Here is a 27770-nt window from a genome sequence, read left to right as displayed (position 1 = left end):
GTGAGAGACGATATTGGATAAATCTGCCACAATTGGAGGCTTGTCAATCAATTGAATGCATATCTACTTTTAATATTTTCTATTTGTTTTGTTTTACTCTTGCAGTTAATTTATTTTTAAACAAACATTAAATTTGTTTTATTTTTGGACCTTTGCAGTACTGTACAATTGCATTCATCAGGATTTAGACAAGGGTTTGTTTTAAATGTCTTACTGATAACAAGACATAATCTTTGAATGAACCCATGTAGTAAAACTCCAAGAAACATGATACAATATCATAAAAAGGCCTTTGTTTGATTGTAAACCATTTGTTATACTTGTAAAATGCACTGGTAGTGATTGCTTTAAGGGATAGTTCACTCATACATTTTAATTCTATCATAATTTATCCTCACATAATTACATACATGTATAAATTACTTTGTTATCAACACAGAGAAAGATATTTGGAGGAATGTCAGCAATTGTCAGATATTAGACATCATTCACAACCATAGAAGGACAAATTGAATGCTAGTCAATGATGCCCTAGAACTGTTTGTTTACCTAAATTCTTAAAAATATCTCATTTGTGTTCAACAGAACTAAAAATCGTATACTGTGATAGTGAATGAATCGGAGAATTGCTAACATTGTTCCAAATATCTTTGTGTTCGACAGAACAAAAAATGTATACAGGTTTGAAACTGTCACGGAATGGCTGTGTATAAATCGAATTCAAAGTATTTTTAATAAATCAACAGGCAGTAATAACAGGAGCATGAAAACACAACTAAACGAAACATCCAAATAATAGCACACAAGGATTTGAGGAACACATAGGGCTTACAGGAGACACTGGAGGTACAGGGGAACTGTCAATTAAATCCTCCCCAATATCACAGTTCATAATGCCAGAGGCCAGTTGCAGCACAACCTCAGCGGCAGGAGTGTAGCCGTTCCCACTAAGCCCTCCATCTCAACCAGCACTCCCATTGCGACGCACGGTGTTGTGGCTCATGCACTTGGTCAGATGGGTCTTCAGGCTCGGGCTCCAGGGCGATGATGGACTCAGTGCACGCTGGCTTTCGTGAAATGGCAGGCCCAAGCTCTCCATCTGCTGTAAAATGTGACAATATAAAGCGATTTGTGATTTCTGTCAGCTGTAAATTTGTGAAAAGTTTTGATGTGTTTTCATGGAAATATTGGACAAAGGTTGTTTAAACAGCATAAAACTAAATGTCTTCATTATACGTTTTTCCAATTTCTCAGTTGAGTGTCTAAGTCATCAAATCCAACCTTATATTATCTTAATCACTGTCTGGTTGCCTTAAACACAGCATCATATTAAAACCGAACTGTTAACTAGGCTTTGAATAAATCAACACCTGAGAGATCACTTCTGAGTTCTATCTCTTTTCTACTTTCAAAAAAATACTAGAGATTAGTTTTTTATTGGATTTACTCCAATTGATTCCATTGTTTCCAGCGTCTGTAAATCGCTTTGGATAAAAGCGTCTGCTTAATGACCAAATGTAAATGTAAGTATACATGACTTAAGCTGTGTCTCAATTCGCCAAAACCTTCTGATGTCGCAAACTTAAAAAAACAGGATTCAGTCTTTAAAGGACACAGCGTTATACACTCACCTAAAGGATTATTTGGAACACCTGTTCAATTTCTCATTAATGTAATTATGGTGGTGGTGTAATGGTGTGGGGGATGTTTTCTTGTCACACTTTAGGCCCCTTAGTGCCAATTGGGCATCGTTTAAATGCCACGGCTTACCTGAGCATTTTTTCTGACCATGTCCATCCCTTTATGACCATCATGTACTCATCCTCTGATGGCTACTTCCAGCAGGATAATGCACCATGTCACAAAGCTCCAATCATTTCAAATTGGTTTCTTGAACATGACAATGAGTTCACTGTACTAAAATGGCCCCCACTGTCACCAGATCTCAACCCAATAGAGCATCTTTGGGATGTGGTCGAACGGGAGCTTCGTGCATCCCACAAATCTCCATCAACTGCAAGATGCTATCCTATCAATATGGGCCAACATTTCTAAAGAACGCTTTCAGCACCTTGTTGAATCAATGCCACGTAGAATTAAGGCAGTTCTGAAGGCGAAAGGAGGTCAAACACAGTATTAGTATGGTGTTCCTTATAATCCTTTAGGTGAGAGTATGTCCATGAAGCCAACAGAAGCGGGACACAGCAGAGACATTTCTGACTTTTTGACTTTTTTTTGTTTTAGAGGATATGATGCATTTATGAAGATTAAAACAGCCCAACTGTTCATTAAATGAATCCACCTTAGATACACAATAATGCACCAATAATGTTAATGAACAACATAATAGTATAATATTAAAACACTGACAGGGACCATTTTTGCTATTGCATACTTTCATTTAACCAACGTTTTGATTGATTATTTAGAGGACCCAGTCTTTTGCGATTTTAGAGGCTTTGATTATGTTTTTCCAGTGTTCAACAATGGATGTTCGTGTTTCTATTAAAAAAGCTTTATATTTCACATAATTCACGTCTATTGTTCACTGCTGCCCTTCTTTTAACAAAACAACTGGATTTCTTCTGGTCCAAATAAAGTGCCTCCTACCGAAATACTCTGATTGGTAGAGCTGACCAGATCTGTCTTGATCGGTTCCCCGCTTAGAGCGTGTGTTTCAAGATGTCCGACCCAAACCATATCAGCGACCTTCTCAGGCTGTTGTGATTGGTCGGTCCCCTGTGCTTGTGTACAGCTTTCCTGTAGCTCAGTTGTAAGAGCATTGCGTTAACAAGGTTGTTGGTTCAATCCCAGGAGATGGCACATACCTAAGTATAAATGTATAGTCGCTGCAATGTAAGTCGCTTTGATTAAAAGCATCTGCCAAATGAATAAATGTAAATGTGAACTCTAAAAAAGGCTGGGTTGAGTCCGTTGGGTTGATTTGCTGGGTTATTTTTTCACATGTTAAACACTTTTTGGGTAGTTTTAGTTTTCAAGGTGTTGGGTTAAACCCGGTGGGTTAATGTGCTGGGTTGTATCTGCCCACCGCTGGGTTATTTGAAGAGTCTCGAGCGCTTACCGCCCTGAAGACGTTAAGTGTACTTCGCAACTTTCATTTTTATAAAGAACAAAGAGGCAAAGTCACTGTTTGTAGCAATTTAAAGGTACGTTTTTATGTTTTAAGTGAATATTTATTGAAATGAGAAGAATTTATATCATTTTGCCAGGAAACAGTGTCTTAACTAACATTAGTGATGTTATATAGACGACCAGCAACTGTTATCTCAGATCACCATTACATAAATTGACTCGCATAGTCCTGTGAAGATGCGCGACAAGGCAAAATCATCACATGTAAGCTAAGTTTATGATCTTTAGTGAGGATTGAACAAAATTTTTGTCAAACCGGCGAGTGCCCCGCGAGCGCGGGCAAGCATTCACGGTTCAGGAACGCCTCTCTCGGGGTTCCACTCTGGACATTAAGTGGCCAATCAATTATATTGCTCCCTCTGTTTTAAGCCAAACATTTCAAGGTGTGTGCATGTGATAAAAAGAGTGTGCTAGCCTATATTTAATGAGTTGATTTGCTGCACGTGTGGTTTCTTAATGTATTAAGTGGTGTAATTCATAATGTCATTTTTTGAACTAGTCAGTAAATCAAATGGATGCTTTTGTGAGGGAAAAACTCATCGGCAGTTGCCTAGTCTCTTTGAAAAGTTTTAAGGTACGTCTGTGTTCATTAAATACTCTTATACTGACTACAAGGATCAACTAACCCTAACGTAACATAAAAGTAACACAACATAACAAGTTATGGACATTAGGCCTATATCTTTATTGAGTCAGGTTGAAATATAAAATGTTCACCCTAAAATAGGCCCAACGTCATCTGGGTCTGTGGAGTAGCACATGTCTTTTGAAAGACGGGTTTTGTTGGGTAAAATATTTTTCTAACTTTCTAAACTGTATTCACTGAACATGCGTTGATAAAAGAGTCGTGTCAGAGATACTCTTATTATATGGAGATTGGAGAGACTGTAATACTTCAGACTGGAGAACCCGTAACGACAAACAAACCCCGTTAACATCCATTAAAACATCTCGGTTACGTCTGTAACCTTCGTTCCCTGATGGTTCACCACCTGAACCCGGAAGGGAGTGTGGGAACCTTGGGCACGTAACCGGGCCAGTATCTCGATTATTTAGTTCCCCACATGAATGAATATGGGCAGGGCCTACAGTATGGCTTACATTCCTTATAGATCATAAAACAAACTCTACACATAATTGGTTGCAGATGTTAACTGTATCTTATTTGATCATAATATGAAACCCTAGACATATGATTGCTTGCAGATTTTCATGTGTTTTTTCTGTAGCCTAAATATAACGGGCTGTCTGTGTGGAAATAAATTAGCTTGATGCAAATACACCTCTGTGTTATTCTCTCTCACTCCCAGATCTCTACATTATATAGCTGTAGTTTATTTGATGATGCAGGACAACCACTAAAAAATGGATTTCAATAGTCAAGTCTTGAGGTCACAAATGCATGAATTAGCGTGTCTGCGTTAGCAACATATAGAATATTTTGTAGTTTCTTTTGTAGTTGTCATTTCTGAGGTGGAAGAAGGCTGATTTTGTAACATTTGAGATGTGACAGTCTAATGACAGGTTGGTGTCTAATATAACGCCTAGGTCTTTAAATGTATTTGTAGGAGTAACAGCGAAGCCTTCGATTTGCAAATTATAATCCGAAATATTCTGTTTACATGTCTTTGGTCCAATAAGTAATTTTTATTGGAATTTAAAAGGAGGAAATTACTAGTCATCCAATGTTGTATGTCTTGCATGCACTCTGTCAATTGGTATAGCTGAAAGGAATCATCTGGTCTTGATGAGATATATAGCGGAGTATCATCTGCATAAGAATGGAAACTAATTCCATGTTTTTTAATAATCTTGCAAAGGGGCAACATGTATATGGAGAATAGCAAGGGTTCTAAAACCGATCCCTGAGGTATTCCATAATTGACCCGTGTTAGATTTGACAATTACCCATTTATATGGACAAAATTCATGTGCGCAATATCCACTGGGTATAGGGAAAATCCTGTTTGTGTCCCCCTCACTTTCAAATTAGTTATGATATTTTATCTACATGCCGTCATCGCCCCAGAGAAGTACTAGAACCGAGCAGGACACAGAGAGTTTGCCTGCTTTTGTCGATCAATAAAAATAGATCACTGAAAGATTGTTTTCAAACACGTGATTTTGATTTGAATTTAATAGAAATTTGTTTTGACGTTGTCATTGTTTCGGTAGGCTATGTTAAGGGGTTTCCTTATAATGGACTTCTATTTGGGAAGAAAAGCAATGCCAGATTTATTACGTTTTTTCGGTTGGAAAGGACATTGAACAGCAGGTAGTGTTTATGACAAGGCTTGACCTCGTTGAGCATTTTAGAAAGTCATTCGGCTCGTCTCTTTCCGACCGCAGATTCAGGTTTACAAGGCATGTTTTCCACCGTTTCTCATTCAATATTGCGTTTTCCCCCTTCATAAACACAATCTTTTGGTTTAATGGTTTAATCAATTTAAAGAATCAAAAACAATGCAAAAACAATGTATTTTGAATTTGTGATAGGATTAAAATCAAAAAACATTTCCCCCCACTTTGTTTCCCCCATATTTGATCAATTTTGCGTTGAGAGTCTGATTTTTTGAGTTCTAGCAATTCAAAGGGGAACTCTGCTGAAAATGTTAAAATACTGCCATGAATTACTCTCCCCAATTCATGACATCCGTTCATCTTCACAACAGAAAATCAATAAAGTTTTGATGGGGTTGGAAGCTTTCTTACTCCCTCCCATAGACACCAATGCAACTGATCCACTTGAGGGTGGGTAATTCATTCTGTGAGTTCCCCTATAAGAGATATCCATCCTTGCCCAAACATAACATTCAACTAGGAGAAGAGACAGACCAGTTTTATGCAGTCACATGGAGTAGTATAGTATAGGTAGTTTTTACAATAAACAATCTTGTATCAGTTTATTATACACCATTTTAAAAATATCATGGTACTCTTCGGGCATTGTTTGTTAGTGGTTTATCAAATGAAGTAAAACAACTTACATTGATACATATAAATCTATCAGTGTGATTGTGTTCTCTTAAGATTTGTAAAGGTAATTATTTAAAATTGACTTAAATTTCATATTTTAACTAAAGCATAGTCCAGGCTGAAGCTAATCCTTGTCAGGGAAACCCCCCTTAGTGTATATCTATCAGAATCTCAGCACAAAACGTAAAAAATAAGAATAAAAACATTGGTATAAAAACAATTATAAAAACATAAAAGCAATGGTTTGATAGGTACACAAAAGATGCAAGATTATAGGTAGGATTTCACCTAGAACTATTTGTACAAAACCTGGTTTCCTGGTACAAAACCTGAGAAACGAGGTACATAACCTGAGAAACAAGGGTCAAGCTAAACATTAACTACAGTTAAAATAATTATTTTAGCAATAAAAATGAACCAAATCTATTAATTATACAAAGAACATTTACATGAAAATGTCATGGATTTCCATGCAGTCTTATTGCTCTTGAACAATACAATTGTCACTATAGATTTGTGGATATGCTTTGATCTTTGCTCATTTAGTCTTCTACAGAATTCTCCTCCAGGATTTTTATGAGACTTGACAGTGTACTATTTGGATCCAGTAGAGTCACTAGAGGGACATTCACACCTCTCTCTTTGAAGATATTATTTTGCACAGTCATGGCTAACATTGAATCAATGCCTAAATCGAAAAGATGAGTCTCATCATTCAGTTCATTCATTTCAACACCAGTTGTTTCACTAATCAGTGACCTCATATATTCATGTGGTGATGTGATGGGCTGCTCAGGTCTGGATAAGATAATTCTGTCTTTCCTCACGGCTTCCTCTATTAGTCTGTAAAGTCGGGCACTCAAAGACTTGTTTTGACTGAGGACATTATGCAAGTTGTTTTTGAAATTGAACTTGCATACAACCTGTTGAGGTTTATTAATCAAGAGGGATTGCTCCAGACATTCAAGAATTTCTGGTCTTTCCAGTAGCATGATTCCCTTTGCCTCAAGAAATCTTTGGACATGCACTTTGTTCAACAGGAGACCAAGATTCAAAGCCCCCCAGTTGATTGACTGTCCTGAAAGTCCAATATTTCTGCGGTACTGGCAGAAAGTGTCCATGAATGTATTAGCAGCTGCATAGTTTGTCTGTGATGCGTTGCCAATGAAGGCGGAGATCGAGGAATAGCACACAAAGTAATCCAGATGACATTGTTTAGTAGCACGGTGAAGGTTAAGTGCTCCATTAACTTTTGGTCTCATGACTTTCTCATAAAGCGATTTGTCAAGACTTTCAATTAGCCCATCATGCAGGACAACTGCACTGTGAAAGACTCCTTTGATTGAACTGGATGGAAAAAGTTTTCCAATATGAAGAATTGCTTGTTGAACTTGTTCTGATATGGAAACATCACACTGTAGACACTTAATGACAGAACCATAATGATCCATGACATTCTGTATATCTTGTTGAATCTGAGTATTTGGACTGCTCCTTGAAAGAATTACAATATTTTCTCCTCCTTTCTGAGCAATGAACTTCACTGTCTCATATCCCAGCCCTGTCAGACCACCTGTGACGATATAGACTGATTTTTTCTTGAAAACACTGAGTTTAGGCATCATTGGAATGTCTGACAGCTGGTTCTTGTAATCATTATTCAGGATCATGATGGGTAGAACTTGACTTGTGAAGTATGAATCAGATTCTTTTACAGAGAGGGGATCAATGTCTTGAGAATTCCCTCTTTGAAAGGTTGTTGTGTTGAAAGCCAAAGACTTTCTGTCCAAATGCATGGATTTCAGCCAGCGGTAGACTTTTGGCATATTTGTATGCAGAGACCATTTCTGCATTATTTGAGACATGAAGAGGAAATGGATGTGAACTTCAGTATTGGTACATCTGAATGTTTTAGGATCTACTGGAATGTCACAGACAAGAACAACATCTTTGATGACTTTATGTTTGGTAACTGTTTCAATTATCCTTTCATTATATGGAGGAAGAAGAACAGCTCCTTCAACCTCGCTAAAATCACAAGCAATCTGATCCTCCTGTGTGCTCACTCTGATGATCCAACCTGATTTGTTTGCAGAGGTAGTTAAAACCTTCATCAAAGATGAGTCAAGAACACTCGAGAAAATGCCTAATTTCCTATGATGCTTGGCCTTTGGTAAATTTTTATGCAGAATCTCCCAGGCCAGGACCAAAAAGGAGACACAAGGGTTGTCCGTCATGAATGAAAGTCTTTTTGTTTTGTAGCAAACAGATGCTGGGAGAATGACTTTGGAGGTGGCAGCCACAGGATAACAACACACAATATGGTCCCCAACTTTTATTTTCTTAACATCCTTACCCACAGCTGTGACAATCCCACTGAAATCAAGGGCTAAAAGTTTGTGGTTTTGAGTTGTGTGCTTGTTCCAATAAATTGTCTGACCGTAAGTGAATTCAGAGGTGCTGACAGGAAAGTAGTCTGATGAATGCACACACATTTTACTGAGTTGAACCTCAATGTTTAGTCGCTGAATCGGTTCAACCGAATTGGCCCCTTGTGTAGCTGATATATTTATTATTTCATATGGATCAGATGTTTGCAAGGTGAAGGCTTCATCATCCAACATGTGGACACTTTTTGGTGTGTTCTTCATGTTTGGCAATGGTGTGTGGATGATTTCAGGTTTGAGAATTGTGCCTTCTTTCACTATCAGCTCTGGATATTTGCTGCAGGGGTATGATCTAAGGACCTGAGCCAATGCTTTGATATCTTCAGAGGAAACAGATCCCAAGTCAATCAGCTGAAAGGAGAGTTCTGACAACTCAGCTGCACATGCTCTTGTCATACCCAACAGTACAAACCCAGGACTTATGTAATCCACTAAACTCTCAGAGGACCTATAGGTTATAACTCTGATAGCACCGGGGAAATGATTAGCCTTGAGGTATCCAACAATCTTTCTGAAAATTTCACAACAACCTGCCATGTTGTCCAATACATCATCTGATTTAAGAGATGTAAGGTCTGCATCACCCCACATGAACAAAATTTCCTGGAAGTTTTTCCACACATTTGAAATGTTCAGCTTCGACCAAAGTAATTCAGGTCCACATTCCAACACTGTATTGCTATTTGAGTAACTTATATATTTAGATGCTGGGTGTAGGTACTTTTGCAAACCTTTAGAAATTCCTGTTTCATCAGAAAAGACCAGTGCCTTGATTGATGTATTCAATGTGGAATCTTCAGCCGTGATGCTGATGCTGTTGTGGTAGAAGTATTCATCAACTACATGAGAACGACTTCCCAGCATTTTGATCTGCACATGGCTGAGCTCAACCAAAACCTTGCCTTGTTTGTTGGTTAAGCAGCCACAAACGTCAAAATCATCATCCCCTCTATGTGTTTCCCTCAAATATATAACCATCTCCTCTTGCAATGGTTCAAATACAGTCAAGCTACCTATTTTTGCAGGAAACTGAGGTCTTGGTGAAAGCCTTTGTATTATAGTTCCAATAGTAAGTTGCATCAAGCAATCCAAGACAACAGGGTGAAGGTAATAGTCATGTAGCTGGGACAATAATGTTTTGGGAATCTTCAAAACAGACAAACACTCTCTAAATTCCTCCCCACAGCAAATTTCTGCCTTATTTCTGAAAACTGAGCTGTACTCAAATCCTGCCTGACTAAGATAGTTGTAGAGCTCTTCACTCTTCAGAATTATTGAGCATCTTTTAATGATGTTGTCAAGAGAAATTAACTGCTCTTCAGGTAATCTGTCTGGTTTTGCCTGTACTGTGCCCGATGCATAGATTGCAGAAGTGGATTGTACTCGAAAGCTGCATGTGTTCTGTCCTAAATTGCCTGACGAATCAAGAATTACTTTTACTTCTGGGGCATTCTGAGTGAGAACAAATGGACTGTGAAATGTGACGCTGAGCTGCAGAGAACTGAGTGGGACCTTCGGTTTCGCATACATCATGAAAGCTGCTAGGCCCAATTCAGCATGAAATGCTCCAGGAAGGATAGCAACACCATTATGTTTGTGGTCCTGCAGGAAGGCAACTGAGTCAGATAAAAAATCACAGCTGAAAACTGAACTGTCTGAACTCAGTGGTGTAATTACTGGGTGGTTGCTGGTAGAACTAGCCAACTGGACTTTAGAGAAGAAGACATCTTTCTTCACATTATCAAACTGATAGCGTGGGTGATGAAATGGTTCAGTCTCAAAACCTTTGTAAAACATTTCCCAGTCCACTTTGACTCCGAGCTCAAACAATTTGGATACAACAGCAAGCAATGTCTCATGATCTTTATCTGGCTGTACTGAGGGAAGCACAGTGACATCACTACCCAGAGTCTCTGTGATGTACCTCTGCAAAGATCTTCTTGGGCCAATCTCAACAAAGATCACATTCCTCTTGTTTTTAGTTGCTGATCTTACTGCTTGTTCAAATGCAACTGGTTCCCTGATATTTCTTGCCCAGTATTCACCAGTAATAAAATCTGAGGAGCACAAACTTTCACCGGTCACTGTTGAGAACAATTCTGTCAGCAGATTGTGTCTCTGTAATGAGCCTATATTCTCTTTCACTTTGGGTACAATAGGATCCATCATGTGGCTGTGATAGGCAGCAGGAACATCCAGAATGTGAAGGAACAGATCTTTTTCTTTGGCTGAGTTGCTTAAATTTTTATGCAATCTGTCAATGTCATCTGCATTGCCTGAAAGGGTGCATGACTGTGGGCTATTGTAAGCAGCCAAACAAACCCTTCCTGAGTAAGATGGAAGGTGTTTCAAGATTTCAGATACAGCCATATTACTGACAACCAGCATCTTTCCTCCTGTCACTGTGCTTTGCAAAGAACTGCGATAATGGATGACTTTGACTGCATCCTCGAGTGACAACAAACCAGAACAATGAGCTGCAGCGACCTCTCCAATGGAGTGCCCAAGCACAGCATCAGGACTTATGCCCCATTGCCTCAGGACGCAAGATATTGCAACCTGAATAGCAAACAGGAGAGGCTGGACAATTTTTGGATCAGTGAAGTCATCAGATTTGCTTTCTAACTTCTCCATCAGGTTCAAACTTGTGTAGCTCTGCATCAGGCTTTCTATCTTCATGACGACTTCTCTAAAAACAGGTTCTTGTTTTAGGAGCTGCTTGCACATACCAGAATATGATACACCATTCCCGCAAAACACAAAGACTAACATGGAGTTTGTCTTTGAATGTACAAGCTTTTTCTTTAGCACATCGGCAATTGTCTCTTTAAGGTCTGTCAAGGATGATGTCTGAAATACTTTCCTATATTTGTGTTTTAAGTGACTTCTTCTACAAGCAGCTGTGAACAGTAAAGATTGTAGATCTGTTATATTCCCAGCACTAATCTGTTCTGCAGTATCTTCCATAATATTTCTTAATGATTTTTCAGAGGCTGCAGATATTACAAAGAATTGATGTGATTTCCTGATCTGATCTCTTGGTTTCTTTGACTGCACATACTGTCTGACTAATGCATGTGCATTTGTTCCACCGAACCCAAAATTATTGACCCCAGCAGTTCTCACTGCATTTTCACTCAGCCATTTCTCTGCTGTAGTGGGGATTTTTAGATTGAGAGATTTAGTGTCTATACTGGAATTATCTTCTGAGAAGAACACTGAGGGCACAAAGGTTTCATGCTTCATCATCAAAATAATCTTTATAAGTCCGGCTACACCTGATGCAGATTCTGTGTGTCCAATGTTGCTTTTAACAGAACCAATGATGAGTGGTCCAGATTCATGAGGTCTTGCTTTGGAAATTACTTTCGAAATACTACCTGCCTCTACTTGATCTCCAACAGGAGTTCCCGTCCCATGACCCTCAATGTACTGGACACTAGTCAGATCAGTGTCTGTTGAGTAGATTTTTCGAAGCAGCTCTTCCTGCTGTATCATGGATGGTTTGGTGATTGGGCTAACAGTGTGGCCATCTTGATTTACTGCTGTTTTGCTAATGATGCCCCAGATATGATCATGATCTTGGAGAGCCTGTCAAAATATGGACCAGATATAGCTATTGCATACAGTAGTCAATAATACTTATTAAACATGTTTGTTATATCAGTATTTTTGTTTACTTTTTTCAGAGGCTTTAGGAGAACAACCCCACAGCCTTCACCTCTCCCATAGCCATCTGCTTTCATACTGAAAGGTTTACTGGTGCCTTCAGGGGAGATCATCTTTGCCTTGGAGAGAGCCACAAAGACTGTTGGCTCCAATATGCAGGTCACACCCCCACACATAGCCATTTCACAGTCACCTGTTGAGAGGAATAGAGACAACAACAAAATGAAGTTAAATAGTTAGTGGTTGGAGGTGGAATGTTATTACACATAAGGCTGCTAACACAGTTATAGATAGCAACACAACAAAGATAAACTGAGATCTTACAGTCGTGGAACTGAGTAATGAAATATATGTAATCCTGGACCATAAATAGCAGGGGATTATTAGTTGGAATACCAACAAAACCTTATATGGGTAAAAATGTGAATTTTTTGTTTTATGCTAAAATTCATTAAAGGTCCAGAGTGGGATTTATAACAATGTCTTATTTATTACATAAAATAAAGGGTCTGTGGATTTTAGTATAAAAGAAAGGATATTAGTCAGGCAGGAGCTAGGACCTGCATAAATAATATAGCGTAAATATATCAAAAAAATATTTTTGTGAGTGGATGCAGCAAACAAAAATGTCGGAAACGTGCCTACAAACTTTGCTCGCTGCTGCTCGCTTTTTGGGATTTTTTCTTCGATATTCTGCTTGCGTTTTCAAATAGGCTTGACGTCACGGACACTACGTCCATTTTTTATACAGTCTTTGGTATTGTCTCAAAACAATGTGCACGCTGTAAAGACTTAACGCGTTTCCCTCATAGAGAGCAGGTTTTTGGTTTTCATACATTTAATGCGTTTATCATGTTAACTGTCACTTATAAGATCAATTAAAGACGTGATGCATTAGTGCATTCACTTATAAAACTGCATTCTCAGTTTTAAACAAATACCAAATAACTGATTAGTCTTAAAAGCACTGTCTAGAGTCAAACACGATTTATTTTTATTAAAATTACCATGTTTAATGAACATGCTAATGAAGTGTATGAATGCACGGCTTTATTCAGTGCTCCCGTCTCCTCCAGCCCACAGACAACAACAGAGCAGCCTTGTATCTGCAAAGACGTCTGACGTGCTTACGTTTTAACGTAGTGTCTCACGTGGCGTGAGAACGTAAAGTAAGACTAAATTCACTTCAATTCGATCTGGGATGTTGTTCCTGAACAACGACATAACTCCATAGTTTACCACCATATTACGATGCATGGGTGTCTTAATTAATGATGTAGATACAGTATGAATGTTTCCTGAAACCGAATTAACTCCAAGTTGGTTCATCAATCTAGTAGATGTCTTCAAACAGGTGGTGTAAATACATATACTAATTAATACGTTCATATAGAATTAATGTCAAATTATTGCTGTCAATAAAATACATTGCATTTAACGGCGACTTTTGTTGTCTTTATTGTTTTATTTCACAATATTTCATTCATTCATAAGTTTCCTCCTAAACGTCACTCTGCCCAGGGATTTCCCAGGGTCCTATAGCATGTAATTTAATTAAAATTAGTGTAATTAGAATACTAAACAAATGACTCTGTCCAAAAAGTATCTAGCTACTTATTACTTATTACTTTCTATATCCTTTATCAATCTTGATTAGTTAAATGATTCAAGGATGGACATGAAATGGCTTATTAAATTAATTCAAATAAATAATATTAAACTGCATAAAGTAATATTAAGTGAGTAAAGTATTACAAATGTGAGAATTATACATTAAAGCATGGATTTAAAAGTTAGTCTTTGAATATTGAGTTCAATTCCCCCACTGCACAGACAAATGTTACACAAAGTATTTAGTTTAATTACATCAAAAGTAACTGTAATTAAATTACGGAAATAATTAGAGTAATCCCTTACTTTACTTTTCCAAGGGAAAAGTAATTAGATTACAGTAATTAATTACTTAGTAACTAGTTACACACAACACTGGATGCATGTAAGTCTACATGTCATAATAAAAAGGAACTATGCTTCTAAACACAGCTCTTGACCTGTAGTTCCAACCATGCAACTTTAAGATGCTGCATGCGATTGATCGTTGGAACGATTGTTTCGGGTAACACTTGAATCATTGAACTATGCTGGAACAACAGAATTTACGTTACGTTCTTCAGCCTAACGATACTTTTGGGAAACACAACCCTGACTTTGCCCAGGGTCACGTAAAATAATTTCTACATGTACAAATGCAAAGAATTAAATGTCTCTTTATTTAACGCTAAATGATTGGAACCAGTGCGTCTATGGGTACCATTTTCGGGGGAAACCTTGGCCGTTAAAAAGTGACGCGTAGGAGGATACCTTTAGCATCTTCATAGTGATGTGAAAGGCGTTTGATGAGCCCACTTTGATAAGAAGAAGAATACTTTTCATGCTTGATTTTTAAAGTTCCTAAGGCCTCCTTCTATAGAAACCAATTAATCACCATATAATTGAGGTAAAACAACCAATTATCGGATTGCTAAAAAGTCACAGATTTTAAAAATAGAAATTGAAAATTGTAACAATACAAAAATCTAAATGTTCTAGTAGATTGCATTGAAGACTACCTTGTTTTATGGCCTGACAAGCAAAGTGAAGGGCAACAAGTGATGAGGAGCAGGCACAGTCAATCGACAGTGAAGGACCAGTGAAGTTAAATGTGTAGGAGATGCGGTTGGCAGCTATGCTCATCGCTGAACCAGTAGAAGAAGAGTGGTTTATGATCTTTGGACTAATCTTCACATTGCCCAACTCAAAGTCTCTGTTCATTACACCTGAAATAAGAAAGTTCATGTTCAACTAGATGTTTTTGGATGAGACGATCATTAATTACAATAATCGTTCTAAATTCTATACAATAAAACACAACTTCGCAGTGAGGAGGTAATTATACTAGTTACATTACCCAAAAACACTCCTGTACTTGTTCCACTGGCCTTTTCCATTGGTATCCCAGCATCCTCGAGGGCTCTGTATGTGCACTGTAGCAAAAGTTTATGCTGAGGGTCCATGCAGGATGATTCAGCTTCAGTGATGCCAAAGAACTTGTAGTCAAATTCATTTAAACTAAATAAGGATAAACAGGTTTAAAATATGTAGATATTTTATACATTTGAAACGATCTTAATTAAAAAACGTACTATAGCATGAGCATTTCATGGAATATTTTGTAGCATCCTGTATTTAAATGGTAACGTATATATTTACATAGTCCTATTAATGTCTTTAATTCATTAAAGCGGCAGTCCGCAAGTTCTTTTGAGTAAAAATGAGCTAAAACCAATTATTGATTAAGTACACGTGTCAGGTCTCTGGTCTAGCGTCTGTGAGATTGTTACACTTATTTCTTGTTGGGGTTGTCGAGCACGTGGGGTTTTGTTTTTCCTAGTCTTTCAGTTTATTTAGTGTCTGCATTTCATCCACTCACCTCGTTACCTTGTTTACTCCCTCATTATTAGTTAAGACTCTGCACCTGGGTTTCCTGATTTTTCCCAGCTGTTCCTTGTTTTCTTCTAGCCCAATTGTCCTTATATTCCCCTTGTCTTCTCTTGTCCGTTGTCAGTCCGTTTTTTGGTCTTTAACCAAACCTTGTCTTGTCTAGTCCTGTTTTGCCCTGGCGGATTTTCGTGTCAATAACCGTTTGTCTTGTCTAGGCTCCTGAGCTGAGTTACCACATCAAATACCTACCTCTGTCTTGCTCACTGTCAACGCTCCTAAGATCCAGGATCTCACCTCTAGATGCAAGGGAACTAACTTCAACATCATAGGGAATCAATCTATGCTCCCGGGACTTCAGCAGAGCCATTGAGGGTGACTTTCTCTCCTCTCAAGGAAACCCATTACAGTGGGAGGATTCTAGCCGCGTCGGCGGACTTGCGTTTGCATTTTTGCCTGCCTACAGCTGGTGGATTTTCCCTTGGCCTTCGTGAGCGGCATTACGTCCCTTTACCTGCCATCAGCAGGAGGATTTTTTGTTGGCCCTCGTTGGGCGGATTTACCTTTTCATTTTTACTGATTCACTTGACTGAACTCCCTTGCTGTTCCTCACTTCAAAGAGAAACTCCCTATTTGTTTTCGGCCGAGCGCTCGAGCCTTTTTGTGACTTTGCCAAGTCCCCATTGTTGTCAGATTCCTTGTCATTTCAACTGTTGTTTGTTCCCTGCCTGGAATATTAATAAATATTCAGCTACCTGCACTTGACTCGTGAGTCGTTCCTAACAACACGAAAGAACGATGTTTAAAACTCTGTCAATACCCTCGCTGGACTCGGGTCGACTCTTCAGAAAATCCTTTTTTTTTAATGCTTTATTTAACATTTTGTTACAACAAAACAATGTTACAACACAAACTTAACATTGGTTTAATGAAAAGAGAGAAAGTCTATGGTAATTTCGTCACGTTTGTACACAGAACGAAGGGAACCGGCTGCAATCCTGCGCATGGATGCGAGTGACAGGCGGTTTGTACTCACAATCAACTCATCAATCAACGTTTCCTATTATTTAATGCAGCTTTTATTAATTTTACTTATAAACACCAAGCAGTGTTGACATCTGGGGATTCATCATTTGAGAAATGAAGAAAGAACGAAATGATGGCAGTTTACATAGAAACAGGGAATGTGTTTAGACTTGTGATAAAACCAGAATTAATATGGGCAAGGCATTTCAAAGGTGACGGGAACTCCGTGATCTGAAAGGATTGTAAACGGATCCAGACATCGCTTTATTTCTTCTGAGCAGGAAATAACTTTTTAATATTTTAATAGACACAAAACCGTTGCGCACTTGTTGTTAATACAGAAGGGAACTGTTTCGTCGCTTGTTCTTTCTCTCTTTGTTATGTTCATTATGATAAATGTATTTAAGACCTATTAGAAGGGGATATTATCTGGAGATCTCGTGTGATTTTGAAATTACTTTACCTCCCCACATCTGTATTTCATGTGGCGCGAATTGGCACGGATTTACGGATTTATATCCCTGATATGATGGCAAGGCTTTGCATATAGTTTATATAGTTGTATGGTGTATAATGATTTATGACTGTGCCTGTCAGCATTTGAGACCCGCGTTCGGGGATCTTCTAACATGTGTTATGCTGAAAAATGCACCCCTGCCAGATTATGCACCCCCTCATCCCCACAATGGTTAGGGTGAGGATTGGGTGTTAGGGGAGGGGAGTGGTTAGAATTAGCCAATCGGACAGCGTGTAGTTGAAGGGGGTGCTTAATCTGGCAGGGGTGCATTTTTCGGCACAACACCTGTGCACTTCACGGGAGTTTCCATGAGAAATAACAAAATACTTACCAGGACCTCACTTCAACACAGCCTCCATTTGCGCTGTTTGTGTCTGTTTATGTTCTTATTAGTTTTGTGTTATATCATCTGCCATGCTATGTGTGTTTATTATGCGCTACTGGTGTACAGTGAAGATTCTCACCTTGGCACTGTCACAGGCCACTCAGAACATCAGACTCATCCGCACATTGAGCAGTGCCGAATCACAACTCGCGTAAATAATTACCTCCGCACATCACATACAGTAGCGATTACAAACTGAGATGGCGACCATGAGGCCAATCCTACGGACTGCCGAACAAAACGATTACTGCAAATATTGTATTGTGTTCATTTATATATATACTTGTTAGTTATTCCTCTTAATTCCTCTTAATTTTTATTTGCATATTGTGTTCTTGGTCGTTCAGTATGCAAATGAATGTACTAGTAGTCTGTTTTCCCAGTTTTTGCCCCAGGATGGCCTTTTTTCACTCAGGAGTCTTTCATTGACTTTTGCACCTGCACACAATAACCCAGACACTATGTATTCTCACTTGCCCTTGGTTCTTTGTCTGGTATTAATGCAATGTATGTACCTACGTATGAATGTTTCTGTGGAAGTTTTGTTACCCGTTGGATTATCCTGTTTTGTTCCGTGGACGTTTTTGCTGTTCTCTGATCGTCTCCTGGATGTTTTAGATTTATTGGTTTCACCCTAACACGTTTTGGATTACCCTGTTTGTTCCGGAGTTCAATTTTTATGTTAAATTCATTCACCCTACTCCAGTTTCTGTGTGACATCGTCCCTCCATCATTGACAATATGTTGTGTAGAGCTGAGCACAAACACTTTGTTTTAGGTCAATGACTCAAAAAATATTTGAATTTGATTAATCAGATTTTTACACAAGCAACATCGACATCTCTGCAACAAATGATAATTGTGACGCACTTACTAAAAAATTCTGTTCAAATAACTATACTATTTTAAATGTAAACTAGAAGTTAGTATTGTCTGTACATCTGTCTATAATAGACATATTTCCACACATGTATTATCCAGCCATCCCTTATGTCACTATCCTTCTATTATAGATCAATATGGATAGATTTATGAGAAAATGCGGACATTTTAAAATCTTAATTGTCAATTGCTTCCCCTGATATTGTAATTTCAATTACTATTTCAGTTTATGGAATTATCATTGTTTAAGTTTCGTTGTCTCATATGCATGTTCACATAGTTAGATTAGATGTAACACTGTGTTATCCGCTGTGTAAAATGTATGTTCAAAGACTAGTTAACAGTTTGCTGTGTTTAAGGCAACCAGACAGTGATTAAGATAATATAAGGTTGGATTTGATGACTTAGACACTCAACTGAGAAATTGGAAAAACGTATAATGAAGATATTTACTTTCATGCTGTTTAAACAACATTTGTCCAATATTTCCATGAAAACACATCAAAACTTTTCACAAATTTACAGCTGACAGAAATCACAAATCGCTTTATATTGTCACATTTTATAGCTATATTTAATGTATTAATTTATCCACAAAATCTTAAGGAAATAAGTCATACCCATCAATAAGTGCTGCTTTTGCTGTGTAAGTTTTTCCCGGCTTACTGTCATCTGAATCGTACCATTGACTGAGGTCAAATCTGTCATTTGGTATTTGTACGGCACAGTTCTTTCCATTAATAAGGACCCTCCAGAAGTTTTCAAGTCCCTCACCTGAAAAATATGAAATTTTCAAATGTCAAATTATACAACTTCAGATGCCTATAATCCTTTTAATAACGTATTAATTGAATTAAATCTGTAATTTATACAACTATTAGACAATTATTAAATTATTTTAAGAACGTACCTCCTGGGAAATGGCATCCAATGCCAACAATAGCAACATCTGAAGCATCATCATCCATCTTGTTTCTTGAGGCTCATGTGCTGTTTAGCTGTTTATTTTACTGTATGATTAACCTGACAACAAAACTGCATTGAATATAAATCAAACAGAAACAGTTTATCGATTATAACAAACAAAAAACTAAACACAATTATAGCAAATACCATAACCATGTAAATACCTATGTAAAATGTATAGGATAAATGCAATGCAAGTAGCTTTGGATAAAAGCGTCTGCCAAATGCCTAAAATGTAAATGTAAAAACATTTAGAACTCTTAAAACATTCTGGAGGGCTCCGGATCACAGTAATAGAAAAAAATAGGATAATTAATTATAAATTCATTTTAATAATGATTAAAATATTAAATAAAAACAATTAAAGGATGGTATATAAACACATAGACAATAACATACTTTGTTAAATGATTTTTTTTTTTTTAAACTGCCCGATGACACAAGACGTGTTTGTATATCCACAAAACACTCACATTTAGATACATTTATTTTATTAAAATCTGAAAACACAAAAGACCTCGAATCTAAAAGGAGGCTTTAAATACAATTAAAATGGATCGAAGTCCATCCATTAAAAGAGAAATATATGATATCATGAAATATACACTGACCGTTCACAACGAAGTACAGCAGATGAAAGAGAAAATATGCACAAATCCAAGGTCGTGAAAAAATTAACATAAAAAAGGTAAAAAATTGTTTTCATTTACGGATGTGCTGTAGATTATGACCTGTGATTTGCAGTTATGCATTTAGCAGATGCATATATCCAAAGCGACATACATTACATTCAAGCTATAAATCTTAACAGTTGGTGCATTCACTGGCATTTAAACACGCAACTTCTTAGTTAACTGTTGCAATGCTCGAACCACTGATACATCATCTACAGCACAACCTTGACAAACTCGATCTTCTAAGTACCTTCCGGGTTTTTAAACTAACAAAGTGAAACGGAATTGCCTATCGCTGTATGTGGGTGTGGCAAACAATAATAAAAATAATATTGCAAGACTAGAACATCAGATTTTAGTTTTTACCCTTCAACATCTGACGCACGCGCTTACTCAACATTCTGATTACTGATGGCTGGTTGAACCGGTTCACCAAATCGAACTGAATCGTTCAAAGCGGTTCGCGTTTCCAGAAAGCACTTATCCACATATTTCCTCACTGACCCACGCATGCACCCCCTATAACGGTTCTCGTTAATGATTCAAGAATCGGTTGCGACAGTTTTTAGATCACAGTACATTCGTTGAACCAAGAGCTGGTTCACTGTCTTTCGGACACGTTCGAGATGTGAACCAGACCGGTTTAACTGATGAGTTCAGATGATGCACGTGCGTCTTGGCAGAATCTTATCATATTAATAAGCCCTTTGCCTAGATAATAGTTTGCTTTATATTTCTTTTAACGTTTATACTTAAACATACTTTGAGAATAAAATGTAATAATTTAAGAAAAAACAAAGTGTGTACAAAAATGTTTATTGTGCTTTTTCATACACACCAAAATAGAATAACAAAAAAACATATACTATACATATAAGAAACTACATTTGCAGCATAAAAACATTAACAGGGAACACACTTTATAATTGTCAGATCTATTTGTATTTTATTTATTTGTTAACGTGGCTTAAATGCATTAATGTTGTGCATTTTTGCTTTATAATTACTTTAAAGATTGAAAACAATTCCTAGGCTATCAGTTTGTAAAACCAAACTACACATTCATTTGTTTCATGTTGAATCCATGGTATTTTCATGAACATATCTTATTTTATTTTTAAACAAGATGATACAAATCTAAACGTTCTCATGCACGGGAACGAAACAAGCGGATTGAATCGTTCTCGCAGAGAATCTTGAGTCACGAATCGAATCGATTGCATTGCATTGGCTTTCCGGTCATCAACCGAGAGCCGTGTCTTTCTGTCCGATTTGTGAAAAATATAATTGTGAACCGGTTGATCAGCGCTAGTGAGTTGATAAACTGCGGCTGCGCATGTTTATTGTCTGTTTTTTGAACCGGTTCATTGAAACGAACTGTCCGAAAGAACCGGTTCGCGGAAAAGAGCCGGACTTCCCATCACTAATTCTCTAAGTCTTTGGAGCTGACCGGACCTAAATTTCACTGCTGGTTGTATATTCTGTGTATTTGACGAATAGAATTTGAATCTTTTAAGAACCTTTATTTTTAGGAGTGTACTAATGAAATTGAACTGAGAAAAGGACAAATCAATTCAATTATATTTATTAAATAGGAATATTTAAGTTGTTTTTGTAATGTAGTGACAATATTAGTGTATTTATTAACCTTACACTGGTAACCAGTTACTTTTAGAATCAACTTCAAAGTATTATTAATTGTTTAATATGGAATCTTTTACACAGACTGGAGTATGTTTGCTTCTCAGGCCACCAGTGGCTCTCACACGGACATAGACACCTACACCTCCTCTGTATTGGACTATATCAATACCACCATTGATAGTCTCACAGATCAAAAGCAGATCACCATATACCCGAATCAGAAGCCATGGATGAACAAGGAAGTGCGCCTTCTGTTGAAAGCAAGCAGCACCGCCTTCAGATCAGGTGATGCACAGGCCTATAGTACTTCCAGGGCAAATCTGAAGAGGGGCATCAAAAAGGCCAAGCACTGCTACAAGTTGAAGCTAGAGGAGCATTTTACCAATTCTGACCCTCGACGCATGTGGCAGGGCATCCAGGCCATTAGTGACTATAAACCCAACCACTCCATCCCCATAACCACAGATGCTGCCTTTCTGAACGAGCTTAATGACTTTTATGCACGCTTTGAGAGAGACAATAAGGAACCAGCCACTAGGCTCACACCTTCTATTGACCACCCAATCATCACACTAAACTCCACAGATGTTTACACTGCACTAAGCCGGATAAACGCACGCAAGGCTGCTGGTCCTGATGGCGTCCCTGGTCGCGTACTCAGGGCATGTGCGGAGCAGCTCGCTGGGGTCTTCACGGACATCTTCACCCTGTCCCTCGCCCAAGCAGTGGTTCCAGCATGTTTAAAATCCACCTCCATTGTGCCCATTCCAAAACATCCCAGCCCGACATGCCTGAATGACTAACGCCCTGTATTACTCACACCCATTGTGATGAAGTGCTTTGAGCACACTGGACCCATACCAATTTGCCTACCGTAGCAACAGGAGCACAGATGATGCGGTGTCCATGGCGCTGCACTCCGTGCTCACACATCTGGAAAATAAGGACACTTATGCACGCATGCTGTTTGTAGACTTCAGCTCTGCATTCAATACCGTCATCCCTTCCAAGCTAATTATCAAACTTGAAGGCACACAGGACCCCATCCACATTAACGGGACGGCTGTTGAACGTGTTTCCAGTTTTAAGTTTCTGGGGACCCATATTTCGGAGGACCTGTCCTGGACCACCAACATCTCGTGCCTGGTCAAGAAGGCTCACCAGCGTCTCTTCTTTCTGAGGACACTGAAGAAGAACCAACTGTCTTCAACTATCCTGGTGAACTTCTATCGCTGCACGATAGAGAGCATCCTGACCAACTGTGACACAGTCTGGTACGGGAACTGTTCTGTTGCTGAGCGCAAGGCACTGCAGCGGGTGGTGAAAACAGCCCAGCGCATCACAGGGACTACACTCTCTTCCATTGAGGACATCCAAAAGAAACGCTGTCTGCGTCGAGCTCGCAGCATTATCAAGGACTCCTCTCACCCTGCTCATAGACTGTTTACTCTCTGCCTTCCGGTAGGCGCTTCAGGTGCCTCCGGGCAAGAACCAGCAGACTAGGAAACAGCTTTTTTTTCCAGAACTGTTTGCACTATTGCACTACTTGCACTATTGTATAGTCTATATTGTTATCTGTTCATAACCACCTGTACATTAATGTTCACAGTGTATATTCTTCTGTTTATATTGTTCATAGTACATACCGACTGTCATATTTTCATAGAACATGCCCATTGTAAAGTATTTTCCTAATATTGTATTCTGTATTTATTAACACTGTATATACTGCACTTGCTAATGGCACTTCTGGTTAGACCTAAACTACATTTCGTTACACTGTTCTTGTATATATGTAATGACAATAAAGTTGAATCTAATCTAATCTAATCTAATCTAATCTAATCTAATCTAGTTTAAGTCTATGACATCTCTATACGAACATTGCGATTCCAAACAATCTTACTAGAATTTAACAAAACTTTTAGTGCGGTAAAAGACAGCTGGTGCAGTTAGTTCCATTCCAGGACCTAAATACATGTCAGATTTGCTCATTGAATGTAAACCAAAAAGACTTCTCAGATCATCAGGATCAAGATAACAAGAGGTTCACTCAGATAACAAGGGTTCACTCAGAACAGGGCGAGTCAGCGTTTAGTCATTACGCCACCTGCAGCTGGAATCTGCTTCCAGAAGACATCAGACGTTCATCAACAGAAGATACTTTTAAATCCAGATTTAAAACACACTTGTTTAGCTGTGAATTCACAACCTGAGCACTGTGCTGCTTTACATCAACTGCACTTCTATTTATCATTTATTTTTATATATACACTCACATTTTTAATCAATTTTATTGTTTCTTAATATCTTAAGTATTTGTGATCTTAAATCATTTGCAGATTAAAGATACGTCTTATTTCTTTCCGTCAATCGTTTTATGTTAAGCACTTTGAATTGCTCTGTGTATGAAATGTGCTATATAAATAAACTTGCCTTGCCTAATATTAACATCATGAAAGAGTGACTTATTGGTGGAGCCTATGGGAGAAGAATATTGTCATGATCCTGCCCTTCTTGGGGTTGTTTTTCTAGTTTGGAGTGACAGGGTCATGATGACAGTCACATGTTTTGTGTTTGGAAGCCCACAGCTGTTGTTTGATTAAGTTTTATTATATTCAGTTGTTTTATCATCTTGTTTTCCCCCTCGGGGGATTTTAGGTAATGTTTCGTCTTCACGTCAAATTAAAAAAAATGTTGAGAGCTGTCTGCGTTTGGGTTCTGTTTCATGTCAGTTTCATCACAAACATGTGATAAAAGATAGATTCATGAGAAAGGTTTAAGACGCTCTTTCCCTCAAGAAAAAAAGAAAATACATATTGTTGGTTTGTCACAGTGTTGCATGACATGTAGATCAGATGCACTACACAAGCGACCAGGCCTCAGTATTATTGTGTTGTTGTTTGTGCTGTATAACTGATAATGTTGTCACTTTGATTTATACAGTATATCCACATGTCATGAAGCTCTAAGGACCCAGTGTTTTAGTGCATTTCATTGGTTCTGCTGACTAAAGACCAGACAGAGCTAGATGCAGGAAACCAGCGGATCCTTTTTGACTCCAAAGCCCTATATTGTACACAACATATAATAATTTCCTCACTCAGAAAACAAACACTGTGACTTTGTCCAACTGAGAATGGGCATCAGTATGAGTCATATTTTCAAGAGGCGAACTTTAAAGGGTGATTGTCTGTGTGGCATTCACTTGGCAACAGAAGCAAGTAACAAGTGACTGAACTGGAATGGAACCAACTGCATCAGCTGACTGTTACTGCACTAAAAGTGTTGCTAAATTCTAGTAAGATTGTTTGCAGTTGTATATTCAGTGTTGAGACACTTCACAGAATAGTTCTTTATTATATTTAGAGGTTTAAAAGTGAATAAAACCATTTGATCCCTTTGAGTACTTTACTCTGCTTAAAAACTCTGGTTTGTAATCAAAATGTTTAAACAACAACATAAACATGTTTGTGTATCGTCTAATAAAGTGTAAAGCAATGAGTTACATTTTTCTGTGTGCGTGGCTGGGTGTCTCATATTGTGGAAAAATACTGGCTGAGATGAAAAAAACATAGAAAGTAATTTGCAGTCACGTGGTTTCTCCAACTTAGGTCAGGAAGTGAAGAATCAAAATGGGTGACATGTAAGAAAAGTTTAGGAACTGTTGCAAAAGACGGGTAGAAACAAAAAGTCACAACATATGTTGGAAGAGAAGATTTTTCCACCGAAATGCTGTAGATACAAGCATGTACCTTGTTCTTTAGACACCCATTTACACGAGGGAACAAATGAAAGCTTTCCTCAGTAAGGAAGACAACTTTTTCATTAGGGGTTGGATCAGCGACCTCGGTTCAAAGGCGGTTTACAATAATCGTTGTTTGGTTTTTGCCTGAGTGAATGTGATTATCCTGTCGATTACTTGACAAGTTATTTTCATTCCATGTATTTCGAGTAACATTGCCTGTTAAATGTATGGTGTTGCTTGAATGTTTGAACTATACCTTTGTAATATTGCATTGCTAATGTACTATATGTGTACCTGACTGTGAAAACCCAGCTGAAGCTAATGTGTTTATTCATTATTTATTTGCAAAATAGGCTGTAAGACTGGAGACTGTATTGGGTGTTATGTTGGTTTTTCTTATTATTGTGTTTCATAAATGGTTCAGGTCAATCCACTATATTTAGGCACACTTTCATGGTTTACCGCTCATCCTGAGCGCAGTCCCAGATTTCCAAGTCAATTTATCCTTCCTTCTTCCGTCAATGTCTTCGATTTTCCCCCTTATAAACAAAAGCTTTTTGTATTTTTCTCAGTTTGACCGATTTGAGTAGCCCATAAAAGGCCCAAACCATAGACATCTTCAGCTCATGATAGAGAGTCCTCTGCCAAACATGCATCAATTCCTGCCAGTGACATCATGTTCACACCACCTATTCTTTTATCTTTGTAAAAAGGCATCTGACATGAACTAATGTCAACAGTGAGATAACAAGAGGAGGTTAAAGCACACAGACATGATCTTACTAGTTCTAGTGAGGGAGAAAACATTGAGTCAGATAAAGAAAACATGTACAGACAACGTTCTCTCCCTCATATTCAAGGATCTAAAACAAAGATATGTTTTCATCACACCCCAGAACAAGTATTTTATTAGACACTAAGAAATAAAGGTAAGAAAATGAAACAGTAAATCAAATTTCTATCACAGTGACTGACGCTTTTTAAACTATTTAAAATGCAAATCATGGGCTATACATTTTTTGCCTTGATTTTGCCTTTTTTATCGTTTGATATCTGGTGCAAATGTTGAGAGAAAATATTCCTTCATATTTTTCTTACGGCAATAAGTTAGGCAATAGTTGTGGGTTTTTGAATTGATGTTAAAGTCTGCGTGTTTTTTATTTAAGTTCATATTTGACAATGAGTCAAACATAAACCAAATCTTGTATATATATACAAAAAATTCCACATCATGAAATGACATTAGGACACATGGAAGAAGAAAATAATGTGATAGGCCTACTTTAATCACTGATTCAGTTTATTTTCATTTTACATTTTTAAAACGTCAAACTCAGTTGTCGTTATTAAGTTCGATACAGCACTTATGGCTTCTGAAAGTTCAGCTCACAATTGTAATTGTAAGTTTATATCTTTATATGTGTATTACTCATACAATGATATTTAAATTTTATTTAAATATTCCTATTCGTTGTGTTTTTGCCTTACTTTATATGAAATCTTAGTTTTGTTGACCTAAACAAATGTTTTTTTCTTATCAAGAAAATACATATATTTAAATGTAATTAAAAATAAGAAATGATTGAAATATTTAGTCTAGGCCTATACTGCACAAGGACTAACATTAAATAATGATGTTGTACCTAGTAAAACCAAGATCAAAAACACATCTCTGCATTCCTGACCATAAAATGAACAATGATGACGTTTAATTTACATTTTGTGATTTTTTAAATAGTAGGCTAATAGCTATTTTTTTTATTTTTTTTGCAGAGAACAGAAACATAAATAGGAATAAGCCTGCATCACATTATATACCACAAAAAAAAAGAAAGAGTTCAGTCATCTAAACCTAATTACAAGAAGAGATCAAAGGCAGAGCATGTCCTAACAGTCCTTATAGATTAATATTTACATTTCATTAATACATTCAAATCATTTTCCATTTCTTCTAAAAAGACAGAGACAGGTTTACGGTTACAATGTGACATTTGCTTAGGAAAAAATAACAATGATAAAAACAGATATTTTCGTGTGTAGGGTCGGAGTCATAATACCCAAATACATAATGTTTTTCGTACGGAGAAGCCTGGCACACCTGCCCAAAATAAGTGTACCACAGTTTCTTCAGAGTTCGAACAAAAAGAGTATGTTGCTATTATTAATTGTTTTGCAAACATGACATAATTCTGTGACGTCAACAGTT

The 27770-nt window shown here is 37.6% G+C and overlaps 1 protein-coding gene across 6 annotated transcripts; it reads right to left on the bottom strand.

Annotated features, from left to right (window-relative positions):
- Positions 1 to 17: 17 nt before the first annotated feature.
- On the bottom strand, positions 18 to 20536 carry LOC130429665 (phenolphthiocerol/phthiocerol polyketide synthase subunit B-like). 6 transcript variants are annotated; one of them, XM_056758360.1, is made up of 8 exons: positions 20110 to 20536; positions 19443 to 19555; positions 19153 to 19306; positions 15193 to 15353; positions 14855 to 15061; positions 12257 to 12438; positions 11957 to 12167; positions 18 to 1099 (listed from the first exon to the last, which is right to left on the bottom strand). In XM_056758360.1, the coding sequence occupies exons 2-8, from the start codon at positions 19498 to 19500 to the stop codon at positions 948 to 950; spliced, it is 1125 nt and encodes a 374-aa protein (XP_056614338.1). In that variant the 5' UTR covers positions 19501 to 19555; positions 20110 to 20536; the 3' UTR covers positions 18 to 947. The 6 variants fall into 6 exon arrangements, with proteins under 6 accessions (XP_056614338.1, XP_056614337.1, XP_056614340.1 ...); XM_056758359.1 differs by having other exon boundaries at positions 18 to 1102; positions 20110 to 20535; XM_056758362.1 differs by having other exon boundaries at positions 11961 to 12167; positions 20110 to 20535.
- Between the last annotated feature and the right edge of the window lie 7234 nt (positions 20537 to 27770).

Source organism: Triplophysa dalaica, chromosome 10 (assembly GCF_015846415.1).
Source record: "Triplophysa dalaica isolate WHDGS20190420 chromosome 10, ASM1584641v1, whole genome shotgun sequence".
In the NCBI taxonomy this organism is placed as follows: domain Eukaryota; kingdom Metazoa; phylum Chordata; class Actinopteri; order Cypriniformes; family Nemacheilidae; genus Triplophysa; species Triplophysa dalaica.
This window is presented reverse-complemented; position numbering and strand designations above follow the sequence as displayed.